This window comes from Zootoca vivipara, chromosome 10 (genome assembly GCF_963506605.1).
Source record: "Zootoca vivipara chromosome 10, rZooViv1.1, whole genome shotgun sequence".
Taxonomy (NCBI): Eukaryota; Metazoa; Chordata; class Lepidosauria; order Squamata; family Lacertidae; genus Zootoca; species Zootoca vivipara.
The window spans coordinates 6249137-6267785 of record NC_083285.1 but is presented as its reverse complement, the minus strand read 5'-3'; the positions used below and the strand labels follow the sequence as shown (position 1 = coordinate 6267785).

Below are 18649 nucleotides of genomic sequence, written 5' to 3'. Positions count from 1 at the left end.
GAAGCTTTTGATAATGTTGACCTTGGCATCCTCCTGGACCAGCTCCATGGGATAGGAATTGAAGGATCTGTTTTCCAGTGGTTCCAGTCCTACATATGTGGTCAAGTCCAGAGAGCATCACTGGGAGATTGCCTTTTCACCCCTGAGAAGTTATGCTCTGGGGTGCTACAGGGCAATATTTTATACCCAGTGCTATTTGGCCATTGGGAGCAGTCATCAGGAGATTTGGAAGAGGTTGTGTGTGCCACACATATCTAACCTAAGATGTGATCACCTGAACTGCTCCAATATGTGAATATATATCTCCTTAGCTAAGGTCTCTCACACGTGTACTTCTTGTACCCCGTACCCACCTCCACCCACTAGAATGCTTCTTGGAGATGCATGGGAAGCTGTTCCTTCTCAAGGGCAGAGTAGCCTGATATAGGTCTAACATCTATACACACTGCAATCCTCCTGTCCCCCCCCCCCCCCGGCCGCCGCCTTTTGAGCTTCTCGGCTACTTGGGAGGAGGCTGAGATTGTCCACTATGCAGCTTCTTGATCAAGGAGACAGCTATTCTCGTATGCCTACTATATTTCTGTGCTTCTGTGGAATATAACATGCGTGCACAGCTTGGCCTTTTATCCCTGATTGTTCTGAACTTATGAAATATAAATAAGCCAACTCAATTGCCAGCTCAGCCTCATGACCCCTCCACAAAATGGTTTGAGAAACCTATTAGCAGTAGGAGCACACAGGCCTTACCTATCAGTTTCCCTTTGGTCTGCCTCCTTCTTGACATACTAGTACTGGCATCAATCCTCTTTAAACCCAATGCAAAAAAACAACAGCCTGCTGGGTAAGTCAGACTTGCAGAAACTGCTCTCACACCCATCAGCTAAACACTTTCTGACAAGGGTTACCATCTCGTCTTTTAACGCACCGTGCTTCATGTCTGTTTCATCTTGAATGTTCAGCACTCACAGGCATTTCATACTTCAGCATCCAGGGGATCAATTATTCAATAAGCCATGATTTTAAAGCTTTTGTGTGTTCTTGCTATTAATCGCAGTTAGTGTGGGATGAATAGCCCATTTTACTTCTCTGTTTCTTTGGGTTCCTAGTGTCAGTTTGGAGTTCTCCACCAACCATGGCCGATCCTGGTCCTTACTTCATTCTGAATGTTTGCCAGAGACATGTGTCGGGTCTCACCTTCCTCACAGCACAGTCTATGCCTCCGAAAACTACAGCGGGTAAGGAAGTTCACTCCCCAAATAGCTCTAGTGCAAGAATGATGCAAGAGGAAATTGCTCGTGACTCTGAAAAGCAACGGATATAATGCCAGGGTGTTAGCTCTTCTTTGTGGCAAATGGAGGGAGGCAGCTAAGAAATTTTATTCACCTCAGGTTGTTTTAATTGTAAGAAGGACAACCTTATGTTTCCAGGAGCCATAGTAACTGAAAAATGATTTGATAAATCTATTAAATAAACATGAATTTCTTAAGAATTATATCAAGCCTAAACAGTTGCTTATGGTTCACTCCATCTGCATATTCAAACCTAAATGGCTATATACACGAGTCCTCGTTAAGCAGCAATAAAATTACATTACAAGTGTAAAGTAAACCTTTTATGAGTGATGTCATTAAGGCTTCCTCAAGTATGGGCAAATCCCAGTACAATAAGGATTTGGCATAAAGGCTCTTACTCTACTTTCCTTGAACATTATATGTTTGTTCCAGAATTGTTTCCAAAGTTCCTATTTGTATAACAATAATTTGAAGGATTGAGAGCAGCTAGAATAATCTGCTTCAGTGATGATAGCCAGAGAGCTTACAAGCTAAATTTAGATTTGGAGTGGGGGGAGTGAGGCAAGAATATTAAGGAATGAATATATGCAAATACAGTTGCATGTGTTTGGACTTAAGCTACTCTATCCACTCCACATGCTCCTAGAGTTTAAGACGCTGTGATCCTTAAGTACTCGCATGCCCTTTGTCTTTGTGAGTAAATGAAGCATCTGCAACTGGTATGAGCTTGGTTACAGGTAGGTAGCCGTGTTGGTCTGGGTCGAAGTAAAATAAAAAAATTCCTTCAGTAGCACCTTAAAGACCAACTAAGTTTTTATTTTGGTATGAGCTTTCGTGTGCATGCACACTTTGGTATGAGCTTGACACTATTATAACTCTAAATCGACTTGTAAGTTTCAAAGCATGAAGGCTCATATGTTTGTTTCAGGTGGAACCGAATAACTATTCCACTTCCAAATGCAGCATTAACCAGAGATACCAGGATTCGATGGAGACAAACAGGACCAATTCTGGGAAACATGTGGGCAATTGACAACAGTTAGTAGTATTCATTACCATCATCATTGTGCCTCAATAGTGCTTATTGTCTGTGCTCCCTTCTCAGTGAGTGCCTTTGTGTTTCACAATATGATAAAAATTGTAGGGATCCCAGTTTCTTAAGCACTCCCCCCCCCAGGTGTTGTTGTTTTTTTTATTAAAGTGAGGCTAAATATCATTTTTCCAATTTAAATGGCTTGCAGAATCTTAAGATATAACATCATGCACTGAAGCAGGCAAATACATACACCAGGGGTGCCCAAACGTTTTTCAAAGAGGGCCAGATTTGATGAAGGGAACATGCGTGAGAGCTGACCAAAGTTGTTGAGCTTTTTTGAAGTTGATGAGCTTTCGTTAGGATTTTACCTTTTACCCCAGGACATATACTGCCACAGGGGCTGGATTAAATTGACTGGTGGGCTGGATTAGGCCCCCGAAACAGACTTTGGATATGTCTGGCATACACACACACACAGAAAGAGAGAGAAATATAGGGAAATCCTAGAAATTGTTTTGAAAGCATAAACTTGATTTGCGTATGTAATTTTAAAAATTAATAATAATGCACGTGGCCTCTTGCACAGCCACATATGGAGTTGCAGGAATGATTTCTCTGGCCAGGTCCAGATGTTTCTCTTCACTCTCCCTGTCTCTTCTACAGAAACTGCCCAGACACTTCTCTGCATGGGTTTAAATATTACAGCTAACCATCACTACATCAATCTGGGTGAAATCAACCACACACTCCTATTTCCACTTTTATAATTGTGTTTAAACTGACTTTTCAGAGTGGGTTTAGGAGTATGGCTGGTTTAATTTCAATCCTGAGTGGGCAAGGAATTCATTTCTACAAGAGGGAAGTGGCAGGGAAAAGTGGGCAGAATTTCAAAGCCTGCTCCAAGTCATGCAGTCCTCGTTTAGCAGGCCTTATTGCCAGTAGATATGTAGATTAAGCCATATAAGATCTATTAATAAAATAAGAAGGGCATGATTAAAGCAAAAGCATTTTACAATGTAGCACTTTATTTGTGAATGACATACTACGTATATCACTGGTTTTATACTAAACATATTTGTGGGAATAAGAAAGCTGCAAAATGTGCAAAGCTCTGCAAAAGAAGGTGAGAGTTCACTAATATCCCCATAAAGAAATAGGATAAATTTTAATTTTATTTTATTATAAATGCAGGTTTTCAGGCCAAGATCTCTGATGTTGATCTGTGAGTGTGTTGTTGCTTTAACAAAAATTTTACATCAAGCTTGGAAATAAGAAAAACAGAGTACATTTCTTCTTTTAAACAAAGCTGCCTCATGTAACTCAGTTTTTACCAAAAAAAAAAAACCCTTACGTGAATTAAAGCTGCAGTCCTATACACACTTATTTAGGAGTGAGCCTTATTGAACTCAGTGAAACTGAGTAGACATGACTAGGATTCTGCTATTAGTCTTATTGGGAGGGGGGGAGATGGGAAAGAACCCTTGATAAGTGATATGAAAATGTGTGATAGTTAATTCCTGCTGTTTTTTGTTGTAATGTTATTCACACATGCACATTTTTATTTTTTGCATTAACTAGGGATTAACTGTTTTTGAGGTTTTGAGGCAATATTAATGGTTTGGATTGTGTGTGGTGACATCCCCAAAATGAAGGAAAATGGACATCGAACACTTTTCACTGTGTATTGTTATTAAGAGGGTATCCATGAAAAAACCATAAGGCCAAAGCAGCACACAAGAAAATTCTAAGCAGAACAATGGCAGCACAATTGGTGACTGAATGTTCATGTTTTGAAACCAGAACAAGTCCGCATGAATTTCCATCAGAGATACCTATTTAGCTTGCCAGTTTGGGCCTGAACATGGCAATGGCAAGGCATTCCAGTGCTAGCTTCAAAGTTTCCAGTGGGAAAACAAGGCCAAAACAGGGACAATTTCAGTATCATGCTGGTTAAATGGAATGACTTTGTTCACATGGGAGTCTATGAGAGTGCTGAGTCTCCTGCTAGACACTGGAGTTTGTTGTCATAGTATGTACATGCTATACAGTATTTTTTGAAATGTTGTATTGATCATTACTAACTTCTTTCACACACTCATTGTGTGTTATTCATATCCATTGCTGATTTTCTTGTATTTGTTATGGGTTTTATTGAGCTCCTGGATAATGGATATAGCAAGGCTATTTTTTAGAAAACTGCTTATTCATATCAGTTTCCTGCAAAAAAGGCAAATGTCCAAAAAATATCCACAGTGTAACCTTAAATTGTAACAATATTCAAAAGAACAAGAGCGAGTTTCAGTCAGAGTCATAGTTAACAAATGCATCCATCCCTATATTCACTATAAATCTATCACTTACACAGTCACATTGCTTGGATCAAAGGTAAATATCCTCGTCTTGCTTGATATTATGAAGTCAGTATATCTGTGCCTTGTTTGTTTTTTCTTTGTCTCAGAATTTAATATAACTAGTTTTCTTTATCTGCAGTTTACATTGGGCCATCTTGCCTCAAGTTCTGCTCAGGTCGAGGGCAATGCAGTAGAAATGGCTGCAAGTAAGTCTGATATAAACCATATTGGCCAATGTATTTGTGCTTCATATTATGGTTCTTTCTAGGTTGTAAGATAGTCTGTCCTCTGGGATTGCACCCAGAGGCAGGATCTTCTGCAAGTGGTTATCAAGAAGAAGAGTTCTCACCTTGCTTAGACCAGACCTGTCTCAGTAGCAGACAGCAGGGTTCTCCAGCACTCTTGTTAAGTCATTCTGTCATTCAAATGGGGTAGGGAAGAGGGCTTCCATTATCAGCCTCTCAAGTTGAGCCCATATGGAATCAAAACAATTATCAGGTCCTCTTATGGGGCATAAGTAGATGCCCATGGGAGGGGCAGTGCTGTTCACCAAATACTACTACAGTGTTTCAGAGGGGCCCACCTGGTGGGTTGCTCCCTTTGTCTTTGTTTAGCATGCCTCTTATTTCTTCTCCCAACTGGCAGTGGCAAAAGGCATCGCTTCAGATGCAGCGAGGAAAGCATATTCCATGAGCTCCATACCTGCTACTTCAAAAATTATTTGCCTTTTCTCCAGAGGTTTTGGAGCATTTTAAAGTTCCTCTAATTGACACTCTAATGGTCACTCTAACTTTTAAAGTTTACCATCCATCCATAACAATAGTTGCACTGAAGTTTTGCTTCACCAGGTGTTTGAGACTGACGCCATTAGCCTCAGAGCCTCAGCCTCTATTTGCTAGGGTTGTGCTTATGTGGACTGATCACCTAGCTGCTTTCACCAAATCTGTTAATTAAAATATATCTTTGTCTGTGACCTTTGTAGCTGAGTCTCCTTTTGACTGAGTGGTAGTTGGGCCTAGGTTTCTGGCCTCTGTGTCAGTCACTAGCAGAAATGAGGCCATGCTCCTCCTTGGCCATGGAGCTGTCATTTACAACTGGGGATTATGAAACTCCGAATTTGTGGTTCCCAACCACAAAAAAATGGGAGTCCTCTGCCATATGTTACCCCTACCATTCCCTAGCAAAAAAGGTTGGCGAGTGGAGTAAGGTTACCTCAGGTGTTCCATTGAACACTTTAAAACAATCTTGACGTTTTTCAGAGTGTTCACATGAAACACTTCTAGCAACTTGCTTTGTTTTGGGTCAGACCAGAAGTGTGAACCTATTTCTGCCCACACATCCAAAGGACTATGAATGACACCTGTTGGGTGTGGGTAGGGCTCTTATTTATTGCACTTAGGATGTACCAAGCCATGTCAACAGAGAGCTGATTTCCACATCATGCTAAGCCAGGCATCCCCAAACTGCGGCCTTCCAGATGTTTTGGCCTACAACTCCCATGATCCCTAGCTCACAGGACCAGTGGGCAGGGATGATGGGAAGTGTAGTCCAAAACATCTGGAGGGCTGAAGTTTGGGGATGCCTGTGCTAAGCCATACCACAGCTTAGTGTGAACTCACAAGGGTTAGGGTTCCTGGAGAGGAGTCTAGAGCTATTGCATTTTTCCCCCAGTCCTCCTGCTGTTGCAGTGCTGTGTTTCCTTCAGACAAACTATGAACTATAAACCTAGGAACAAACCTTGGAGTTACAGCTCATGGTTTGCTGGAGAAGAGACAGTGGGATAGAGCAGTGTTTCCCAACCTTGTGCCTCCAGCTGTTTTCGGACTACAATTCCCATCATTCCTGACCACTGGTCTTGCTAGCTAGGGATGATGGGAATTGTAGTCTCAAAACATCTGGAGGCACAAGGTTGGGAAACACTGGGATAGAGAGAGAACAATGAAGGCGGGGAATCCTGTTTTCATACCTGTACACTGGTACCTTGGTTCTCAAACTTAATCCGTTCCGGAAGTCCGTTCCAAAACCAAAGCATTCCAAAACCAAGTTTCGCTTTCCCATAGAAAGTAATGCACAATGGATTAATCCATTCCAGACTTTTAAAAACAACCCCTAAAACAGCAATTTAACATGAATTTTACTATCTAACGAGACCATTGATCCATAAAATAAAAGCAATAATCAATATGCTGTAATATAATATAAATAAGACAGTATTGTAAATGATAAAAATTAAAATTAATTTTTTTCTTACCTGCACCGATGATAGTCATTATTTGAATGGGAGGCTTTTATTCATTTCTGCAGTCACACAATCAATCAGTAGCTGAACTGGGTTCCACACAGTCACAAAAACAAAGCAACCAAAAAAGCCTCAAAAACAAAAACAGAAAATAAATAGCAAAAACAAAAGCGCCAAACTTAATCTCTTCTAGAAGTCCATTTGACTTCCAAAATGTTCAGAAACCATGGCACAGCTTCTGATTGGTGCAGGTGCCCCAGAAACAATAGCCAACAGCCGCAATGGACGTTCAGCTTCCGAAAAGTGTTAAAAAACCGAAACACTTACCGTACTTCCGGGTTTTCGGCGTTTGACTGCCAAGGCATTTGAGAACCAAGGTACCACTGTATTTCATTTCTCTCTCTGCTATTATGTTTTTATTTTGACCATTCAGTTTCCTTTCCCTAATCTAGTTGCTGTTATAACATATAACACAGCTTCTTAGATTTTAGGAATTCCTGCCCTATGTTATTTTAGTCTGGGCAAGGCAGAGGACAGACTGCCCTATAATAAATTCTGCTGCAGTAAATAGGTATTATGGTACTTTCAAGTAGAAGTTTTGTTGTCTCGGGACAGGATTTCCACAGTTTAGCAAAAGAATGTTTGAATGTGCTTCAAAAAAAATATTTGTAGAGATTTAAAACTGAAGAGGAATGGTAACTAGGTAGACTTAATTTAATTTTTTGAAGTTTTATACAGCATTATGGTTGTTATGTCTGAAGACATCTAACTTTATCCATGACTTGATCTTGCACGTTCCATGACTTGAGCTTTATAATACCTATAATATTTAGCTGAACATAAAATTCATATGTTTTATTACAGATGTGATCCTGGCTTTTCAGGGCCCGCATGTGAAATGGCCTCCCAGACCTTTCCTATGTTTATATCTGAGAGTTTTGGCAATTCTAGGCTTTCTTCGTATCACAATTTTTACTCTATCCGTGGTGCTGAAGTCAGTTTTGGTTGTGGAGTCCTAGCAAGTGGCAAAGCCTTGGTTTTTAACAAAGACGGGAGGCGTCAGCTTATCACTTCTTTCCTTGACAGCTCACAGTCCAGGTAAATAGAAATAAATGGAAATAACACACAGAAGTTACAACACAGGATCCAGAGAGCCTCGGGTATCATGCATTAAAACTCGCAGCCTCCAATAGAGAAAATTGATCTAACATGTTACTAGTTTCTTAATATACTTCTTATTTGATTTTGGTTGTGTGAAATTTAATTTTAAAATTCATTTGCTTTATCTACAGCACTAAGTATTTAATACATTTGGGTTCAACTATTGTATGTCTGAGTTTGCAAACATGCGGCATTAATATCAAAAGTGAGTGTTGGAGCCAAGTGCTAATTAATTATTTATGAGGTTATATTTATTTTGACAGCTTGTGGCAGCTGATTAGATCCATTCGATATCTCCTCCACCCTCCGGTTCCTAATAAATAATTGAAGGCAATAATATGATTGGCATTTTAAAACAATATATTCCACATTGCATTGCTGGACTGAATAAACAATTTCAGCTTCACAAAGACCCTATAAATATTGTTTTTCTTGGCTTGTCTAGATTTTTAAGATTAAAAAGAAAAAACAACTGTTCTAGGAAGAGAGTGTTGTATAAATTGCAATTTACAATGATCCATGCCCTTGTTATCTAGGTTCCTGCAGTTCACCTTAAGGCTTGGAAGCAAATCCGTCCTGAGTACCTGCAAAGCACCTGATCAGCCTGGAGAAGGAGTATTGCTGCACTACTCATATGACAATGGGATTACGTGGAAACTGCTGGAACATTATTCCTATCTCAACTACCATGAACCAAGGTACAGCAGTCTTTTTCATGGAGAATGATGTGTTTCCCCAGTTAAGTGTAACACACTTAAGCTGAAGCACTTGTATTCAAGATTGTTTTTTTGACGAACTCGGTTTAGTAGGAGTTGTTGGTTGGATTGAAAATACACTGTTGCAGTTGTGCAAATTTCCTTCGTTGTTGCGGGGGGGGGGGTTGTACCCTTCTCATATTTTGAATGTAATATTATTCAAGGATGTGGGTGTTCCTAAATATTAGTGGATTAACTGTATATGTACCCAAAGGCTACATATTTTGGAAACAATATCAGCAACTGAGTATGATATACTACCGTCAAAGCCACCTGGTTGGTGCTGCTTACCAGGAGAGGGAGAGGTGTGGTGGCAGTGAGATCAAGTGTTGCTAAATCAGTAGTGATGGCAAGGTATATGAGCTGGTTAATTTGTCTCTTGGACCAATTCTGATGTAAATTCTTCTTTTGTAGAGAGGCAAACCCATGGGTATTTAGAAAATATTAGGACTCCTGTTCTTGTTCCTTAGGACCACTGTTTCTGGATTTAATTTTTCAAGCACTTCCAAAGTCACTTGATCCATTTGACTTCTTCTTGTTAATCAGTTAGCACATTCAGTCAGCGAGAAGAAATGTGGTATCACAAGATACTTTGAGTGCGTATATTAAGATTCACAAAGGCAGCTTAGCAAGCACTTTCTGAAAGTGCTGTTATTTGCCATGAGTGAAGATGCAAAGAGGTTTTGCATGTATGTGAAGAATCAAAGAGCAACACAACAGAACATACCTCAGGTGGCCCAAACAACGGGAAAGAAGGAGCACGATGCTAAATGTATGAATTCATTCCCCACCGCCAGTCACTTATGCCAACTTACAGGTTTTCTTTGAATAAAAAAATAAGAAAACACACAGAGAGACTCAGTAGAAATATACTGAAAGCATTTTTGCCAGTATTTAATTGTATATTGATGGAGACAAATGCTCCTTATGCTGTCCTGCCACACAACTCACCTTGCGTGTTGCAGGTGGGCATCTGCTGTTATTGATTTATGGAACATTCACAAAGATGTCATTGCCATGGCAATTAATGTATGCTCCCTGTAGCTGTGTACTGTAATTGCTCCTGGAAATTCGATATTATTCTTAATTTTCTTCACAGTTTGTCAAGTACAGGTTTTGTTGTCACAGCTGTCACGAGAAATCAAGTGGCCTTGAAGACGGTGGTAGGCTCATGGGACTGGCTGGCAAAAGAAATGCATGGGCAATTAAAAACTGCGCACAATCTCATCCTCTGATGGGAGTTCATTTTTATGTTTTAGAGAAATGAGTATTTTCTAGGGATTGTTCCTCCAGAAATACTGCAGTTGGGTCTACAGTTATGTCAGTGCTATGATGAAAACAAATGGAGAAATAAATTGTTTAATGAAGGAATATAATGTGTGATACATGCTGTAGCCAAAGACACTGGCGGCAGTAAAGCTGACAAAAGGTTTTTAATTCAACTTTTGGAATGATTCTAGCATAAAGAGTTTTTTTCCCTCTACAGAGACATGACCTAGAGTTCCATGTCTTTTCCCCAAAAGCATTTATTTGAGTGGGAAATTAGCCTGGGAAGCTGTAATTAACAATAGAAGAGCAAGAAGGGGGAAGGGGCTGATTAACCCTTCCCCCTGCCATTATATTTGTCAAAAAAAATCCACCACCACCCCAGGCTACTATCCCACCTGCTGGGGGGAGACCTCATGTCTTCCCCTTCCCCATGGATGTGAAAGTGGCTTGTGGGTCATTTTGCACTGAAAATTATATGAGGGGGGAAATAGAGCAGCCTCTCTTCACATGACTTTGCTCAGATTGCCATCTTGCCAAGCCTGCTTTTGTTTTTTAAAACTCATGGGAAATGCTATGTAATGTCTAGTAGGGCCCTGATTGTAGCTAGCGATCTTTTTTTAGAGATGGCAAGAGTTGCTTATACTTGGTCTGCTGTATGGTGATAATAATAACTGTCAGTTTGGCTTACCTTAAAAGAGTTGTAACGGTTATTGGGAATTATCTATGCATATGAAGAGGTTTTAACATGTTAAACTGCTGTAGGAAAAAAAAGTGAAGTTGCATTTTTCTCCTGTGACATTGGTAATTTTTGTGTAGGCCTGTTCCAAAGTTTAGAAATGGTTGCCTGGAAAAGTAAGTATAATGTAGCTCAGGGAAACCTTGCGCTGTAAGAAACTTCATGCACATTTCATCATCAAAACAAGTTTTGTTTAAATATGTTTTGACGGTCTTTTCCAACAAATATATTCCTGGAGCTATTGGACATCCACCGTATGGATAACTGGGATGATTTAGACACCCAAAGTGCTAGTTGTGCCTGTTAAAATTCAGACAGCTAATATAAAATTATATACTGCACCATAAATATGTTCTCCTGAAGAGTCCAGTGCAGCCCACCTACTGGCTATATCTTACTTACTATCATAATTTATTGATCTCCAGAGACCTCTTGAATGTGTGCCAGCTACCTTTTGCTGGTGATACACTACAAGAGAAGACCCTAATTCTTTTCCATTTGCTTTAAGCTAGTACATAATTCTGCTTTCTGCCATTCACATTTTATCACTTGTATTTTTCACTCCGTTCTCCTCTAACTCTGCTTATTTCTAATTTATTTAGCTTTGAATTGTAATCTTTCCACCAAGGTTTCCTTTGTCCTTACCATAATAACATTTGGTTTAGTAGTCTTGTATAATATTATTAACCTCAGTAATAGCAACCGTGCATTGGGTTTTTTTTAAAATACATGCATGCAGGGCAGTCAATGTACATTGAATTTCACAGAATTAATTGGGGGAAAGGGCCCCTGCCAAAAGGAACTTGCAATCTGAATTTTAATAGCGGGGAAAGGAGGGAGGGAGACACATGGGGTAGCAAGTGATAAAACATGAGCAAAAGCAGCTACAGTATACATATTTAGACTTGGGTTACAATAGGGGATAAGGATCAGAGCAGGGGTAGAGAACAGAACGGCAGTCAACTGAGGTTTGTTTTTAGGAGGGATTGGAAGGAAAATATGAAGGGGCCTCATGCAAAGGCATTGGCTTTGTAGAACCAATTTTAAGAGGTTTCTCTACCATGGCAGTTTCAATAAGTTCATTTTGTTTGTTTGTTTAAGAATAATTTCAGTGGAGCTACCAGAAGATGCAAGGCAGTTTGGCATTCAGTTCCGATGGTGGCAGCCATATCATTCTTCTCAAGGCGAGGACGTGTGGGCGATTGATGAAATCATCATGACTTCTGTACTTTTCAACAGTATTAGCCTAGACTTCACTAACTTGGTGGAAGTTACTCAGTCTCTTGGATTTTACCTGGGAAATGTTCAACCATACTGTGGCCATGACTGGACACTTTGGTGAGTATTTCAGGTCTTTGGTGGGAAGGTTCTTCCTTATATTCACTTAGTTGAGTAGAAGCCCCAGTAAACTCAGCAAAACTTAATATCATGTAAAAACCTGCTCTCAAATATGCTTAGGATATGGATATAAATCTTTAAGTAAAGAGGATAATAGAGCACGTTTCTAAGTATCCTAATGAGTGTAGAAAAGGTCTAATTGATTTCTGCAGATGACTCTCTTCTTACTTGTTGTTCATTAGAATTTTCCCCTGGGCACATAACATGAACAACAATGTGTTCGTTGACCTATATGTAATGAGGGGTAAATTTTACACTGCAATGCAATGTGATTTATGCTTGATGGTGAGCCTGTGCTCACATGGTTTCTTTGCCTGCAACATGTTGGAAGTTTATCCTGAACTGATCGCTGATGTAAATTAAAGAATAATTAGCTGCTCTGATTTCCTTCAGTTACATTAATTAATTTATGCAAATTAAGGCAGGGAGTGATGGGACATAACGTGATTAGAGGACACACTTAAAACACAATTGATAAAGAGTTTTCTGTGTAGCTACTTAATCTTTTGTATTTAGCAGGACCTATCTGGCAACAGTCCTATTCAAGGGATATATGATGTAGCCAAATCTAAGCACTTCTAAGGTCTAGCAATGCAATGGGACAGTTAAACACCTATTTATCTCTCTACCCCCCCCCCATTGAATCCAATGGGTTTTGAAAGGTTTTCACTGTGGCTGGATAAGTTTTCAGATATAAAATGGTCTCTCTTTGGAAAACTCATAAACCTACTCCCATGAATATTTTCCCCCAGTGTTTTTGCCAACATCCCCATACTGTGGGGTATGTAATATCTACTTGCCAGCTGCTGTCTCATTACAAAATCCTGTTACTGCATATCAGATAGGTCATATTTTGCCAGTATAGCAGGCTTCTTGGTGCCCCAAATCACCTATAGAATGGTGTTCAGTGAATTGTCTGTTGTTTTGCCATAGCTCTACTTCTGCTCTTAGTTCGGTATTTCACATTAGTGTTCTCTTTAATGCTACTCTGCTGTGTGTTGCTGTTGTAGCACCAGCAATTCCCTACACTTCAGTTGTATGACACCCTACAGTTGCATGCCACACTACATACTGGAGTATCACAGTGGCAGATCAGTTATCGAACCACATCCGTAATGCTTTCCAGTGCGTTACTGTACATTGTAAAGATGGACTGTGACAACAATATGCAACAATATGCAGAATGCATATTAGGGGTTTTTATTTTTTATTTTTTATTCTGCCCTTCATCCAAAGATTACAGGGCAGTTCACAATATAAAAATACAAATTGAGAACACCAATTACACAATAAGAGTAAGAACAAAAACAAAGACCCCCCCTTCCCACAAACACATTTCAAAGGACATAGAATGTTATAGGCCTGGTCAAAGAGAAACATCTTTGCCTGGCACCTAAAGATGAAGGCACCAGGCCAGCCTCCCTGCGGAAAGCATCCCACAAGTGGGGAGCTCCTGCAAAAAAGGTCCGTTCTTGTGTTGCCACCCTCTGGACCTCTGCTCGAGGAGGCACACTAAGAAATGTTGTTTAATTTTCTATGCAAAGTACCTTTAACTCTTATTCATTTTCACCTCTGGACATTCTCGTCACATGCTCGTGAATTTTATGACAAGAGTGACTCTATTGAATAAAGGGTGGTCTGTAGTGAGGACACTGGTACTTCCGTAAAGCAAAAGTGAGAGATTACAAAGTTGAAAGCTGCTTTGTATGGGAGGGTTTCTTTAAAAGCAAGTAAGTAAGTAAATAAGTTGCTTCTGAATGGATATTACCATGTATGAGACTATGTTTGGGTGGTTGTTATTTTTTTAACTGAGGAATGTAAGACCCAATCAATAGTACTTCCGGGCAGGGCTGTCTTAAGCGCCCCTGGCGCCGTGGAGCGACGGATCCCTCCGCCCCGTTTCCCAGCACGGTGGGTGGGCGGGCGCAGCTGCGCATCGAACCAGCAGACCGGCCAGCCAGTGGGCGGGCGCAGCTCGCGGCGCCCTCCTGGCGGGCCGGCACCGTGGTGCCCTGCGCCACCGGGGGTCTACCTAGAGCCGGCCCTGCTTCCGGGGGGAGGTATATGTGTGTGCTATACAGATTCCAGTATATAGGTTCTTTCACATTGTAACGTAGGGTTAGACCCAGGTGGGTTTGTCATGCCTAAAGTAGACACACTGAAATCAGTGGAGTTTAGGCAAGTTAGGCATGACTACTTGCATCAAGACCAGGGGTTGGCAACCTGCGGTCCAGAGGGCCAGAAGCGGGGGTCGATTAAACGGCCCATGAGCCGCCCCTTAACCAAGTCGTCTGCTCGGCGAGTCCCCGCATGCTGGGCTAAACCGGCGTAGTGCAGACTTGCTTCCATGGCACCGGAAATCGCGTCTGCGCAGATGCAATCCGGCCCACAGAGCGATCTCTGTGAGAGTGAACCGGCCCAGGTGAGGTAAAACTTCCCGACCCCTGATCAAGACTAACCATGGATCCAGCACTTAAGATATTATTATGAATCAAAGCAGTATAATGCAACAATGGAAAGAATCAGTTTTATTAAACTATGTTTCAATTGCCTTTGAAGGTTTTATTTCATAATGCACTTGCCTATGAATATTGCATTAGCATAAACTTTATGTACTAGTATTACTAATGCATTAGGACTGCTATGGTGAAAAGTTATTTTTCATTTATTGTTAGCATCTGTTCAAATAAAGTTGAAAGGTATCCTGATTCAAACATGAAGGCTCCAAGCCTGATTACAAGAACTTTATTTTTCTGCTTTCATCAAACCACCCAGTAAATGTTCATCCATCTCTAATCAAGATTTTTTCCCTACTATGGATTTGCTATATAATGAATAATTTGCTTTGAGAAACTGGAATCATTGTGATTATGAGAAAACAGTAAATAATAGAACTGTTGGCCCAAGGGCATCAAGGACTAACACTCCAGGACTTTTATTAACAAGCAGATTTTGAACAGTCTGATTTGACTTTCTGATCACCTCTCAAACTAAAAGGAGTTGACTTGGCTGTGAGAACAACGTAAAATGTGCTTTGGCAGTGATAATGAGGCTGTTGAAACTGCATTAACCACTTTAATAAGGACAATGGAAGTACTCACTGCTCATTAAAATGAAACAACATGGCTATGCTCAAATTGTTTGCATCATTTTCATCAAAGAGTTGGCATGAAAGGCCTTTAATGCCATTGCTTTCCCTCTGGTCTCCTTAGATTGGCATAGCATATGTGGGGATTTTTTTTTTGATGGGCTTTTTTTATTAGGTGGAAAGGTAGAAGTTCTTTTCTTGATTTTTCTTCTTCTTTTGGTTTCCTCCCTCCCTCCCTCCCCCTGTAAGTCCAAACAAGAAACTACAGTGCTAATTACTCTGCAGCCTTCTCTTCTTGTTGATTATCGGTTGATTATTGCTGAATTGGACAGAAAAGCATTGTGTGCACTTAAAGTATTGGCCTATAAATATTCTTTGGGTGCTTTGTGAGATGTGAACTATTCCCTTCACTGACCTTCCATGTCTCAAGGGAAATTTTTTACTTATATCAGGTCTGTGCAAATGGCTGGTAGTTAAATTAATTATTGTTGGCTTCTCCCAGCTGTGAGTCCATTTGCTTCTCATTTTCTAACTCATGACTTTCCATGAGCATGGATTGCTATGGCATGAAGAGTGTTCTCCTGGGAGAACTCTGACAATTGCTTTTTCATTAGAAGAACTGTAGTCAATATGCTATTAATCATTTTACACCATGTCATCTTAAAGCACAATTTCAAGAGGGGGGGAGGAATGCCTATAATTATATGGTGGGTTTCCCTTTGTCGACAGGAATTTGTAAAGCAGAATCTATTTCTGCTTCAAGATTTAAGCTCTGGCATTTATAAAAGCTTTTATAAATTTTCCCACTGAAGTATTTCCTCTTCTTTACTGCTGCTTGATGGATGGAAATTAGCTCAAACTATAAAGTAACTTGTTCCATTAATTATCTATTAACATTCAGACCAATATTTGGTAATAATAATAATACTGGTAGTAATAATAATAATAATATGAACAGCCCAGATCACCATTGAAAACTAGAGTGGTTGAACTATACACAGTGGATAAGGGCTGTGTATCTTCCTGTTACTGTAGGCATATGAAGTAATAACTTATTTTTGTACAAAGTCACGCTGGAATTATTTCCAATTTGCTTAAGCGGGGGGGGGGCACTTGTTAATCTTAAAGTTCTTTGAGCATTTGCATAGAGATTTGTATAAATATATTACAATAGCAATGAATGAATGAATGAATCTCCGAAGAAATCAGATTTGTGTATCAGTATATCCAATAGCTGCAGTGATATACGTGGCGGTGGTTCAGCTTTTCCTAAAAAGAGCTGGGTGGTAGTAACCATGGCTACTACTAATGGTTCACAATGGTATCCTGATTCCGATTTCCCCCTTGCATTAATGGCTAATCTGCTAAATACAGAAAAGCATTTTCACACTCCCATCCAGTGTTTCTGGATGATGTACTTACTGAGTTCCATGGATGCTGGTACTGTACTTGTGTGAAATTCCATATGTGAAACTTAACATATGTATTGAGGTCCTTAGAGGCTAAGAGAAGTGAATCAGACATGACCAAAAAAACCACCTCCCTGTTATAAAAACTTTGCTATCTTCTGAGGCAAAATGACAAGGTTGACTGGGGGAATCTGCAATCTCTTGTGTTAACATGCTCGATTTGTCCGACAACAATTTATCTGTATTCACAGGGGTTTCCATTGTTATTGAAAGTCATGGATTCAAAAGTGCAATGATTGTGAAAGTCCCTGTACATTTACTTATGCTATTATCCCCACATGTGCCAATTAGTCTACAGTGCTTGCAGGTGGACTGATTACTTTGGGAATAACCCAAAGAAGTTGACTATTTCTGAGTGTGCACATCATTTAATTAAATGTATGAGTAGAATTCATTTCCCAGAAGAATGTTTATAACAAACATCCTCTTGATTCCTTGTTTCTGGAGAGCATTTGATCACTCTTCTTTTATGATGCAGCCAATATATTTGGCTACCTTCTGATAGTGCTCAAATTGATTCCAAGCGTATGTTTTTTTCACACAAAGGAAGAGGGGGTCGGGAATCCAGCAGTAAAAATCAGCAATAGGCAGGTACACTGGAGAATTACAGAAGGAAGAAATGAGAGAGGGTATAGAGTCAGTGTCTTTAATGCTACTGAGTTATGGCTACCGGCAATCTGTAGGCATAAAACGAAACTATGAAAAGGTACTGTTGTTGTTTTTTAAAAAAGCATCTCTTCACATATCATACTCAGCATGGTCCCTGCATAACATACCTTCTTTGATCTTTTTTTGATCCTTTAACAATGGCCTTTGAGACAAAGAGATTGTGCTTTCTTAGTCTTTAGGAGTTGAGGGGGCAGGGGGAGAAATTCCCAGCACTTAGAAGGCATCAAAGCTATTCTACCCACCCACCCCAGATATATATCCAGTGCAATGAACATAAAAGAAGGCAAGCATATATAGTGGATTGACCAACACAGAGAAATCCAGTTTATTATTCAGCCTGATATATTTTAGCCATGTAGTAGATCCGAAAAATCCCAAATCCTGAGCCAATCAGGGGAGATTTGGAGGGGCTCTCAGCTTCTCAGAGGTGAAGCAGGATCTGTATGAGGCACCCTGAGTCAAAGCAGGGGCCCCCAAAGCACTTTGTGGCAGCTCAGCAATTCAGACAATGCTGCAGACAGGTGTCGTACTAATGTACTTTGCTTACCATTTATGGAAAACACCAAGGTAGGAGAGGACAACAGGCAGCTCCATTGTGACGGACAGGTCTTGCTTACAATCAGAGGGAATCATTTTGTGTGTTGAGCAGGGCCGGTTCTAGGTATAGTTCCGGTGGCGTGGGGTGCTAGGGCTCCAGGGCGCCAGGCGGGGCGCTGCGTGACAAAGCCGCGCAGAAGCCATGCTGCGCGCTGTGAGGGGGCGGGCGCCGGAGCGATCTCCGCGCCTCAGCACCAGGGGGCCCGACCTGCTCGAGACTGCCCTGGTGTTGAGGTCCCCAAGCCACCCTCAAATAAAACACAATTCACACAGATTTTTTGTTGAAGGTTTTTGGCATAATTTTTGGGCCACAACTTTATTGATTCCAGAATGTGAGTGGTTTCTTAGGCATTGGTTCATGACTATCTGTTCCCACCTAGAGGTAGGAACAGAACTGACATCCGCAAGCCTGCGAAAGTCAATAAGGGAAAACATTTTGGGGCCCTAACCTCTCCCCAAATGCTCCCAGGGGCTCTTGCGTGGCCCTAGCCCCTTGACAGGGGTTCGGACAAAAGCATGGCTTTAACGGAATACCCTTGCAGCAGCAGCAGCATTGGAGGGGCAGGCACAGCCAACCAAACCCCCTCCA

The 18649-nt window shown here is 40.6% G+C and overlaps 1 protein-coding gene across 2 annotated transcripts in view; it reads left to right on the top strand.

Moving 5' to 3' along the window:
• Positions 1 to 18649, top strand: part of RELN (reelin) — a 307444-nt gene that overhangs the window by 187562 nt on the left and 101233 nt on the right. For both annotated transcript variants that reach the window (XM_035127392.2, XM_035127390.2), the window contains 6 exons: positions 1107 to 1235; positions 2221 to 2330; positions 4819 to 4885; positions 7783 to 8016; positions 8616 to 8777; positions 11941 to 12177. In XM_035127392.2, the coding sequence (XP_034983283.2) occupies positions 1107 to 1235; positions 2221 to 2330; positions 4819 to 4885; positions 7783 to 8016; positions 8616 to 8777; positions 11941 to 12177 (939 nt within the window). The remainder of the gene's footprint in view (positions 1 to 1106; positions 1236 to 2220; positions 2331 to 4818; positions 4886 to 7782; positions 8017 to 8615; positions 8778 to 11940; positions 12178 to 18649) is intronic.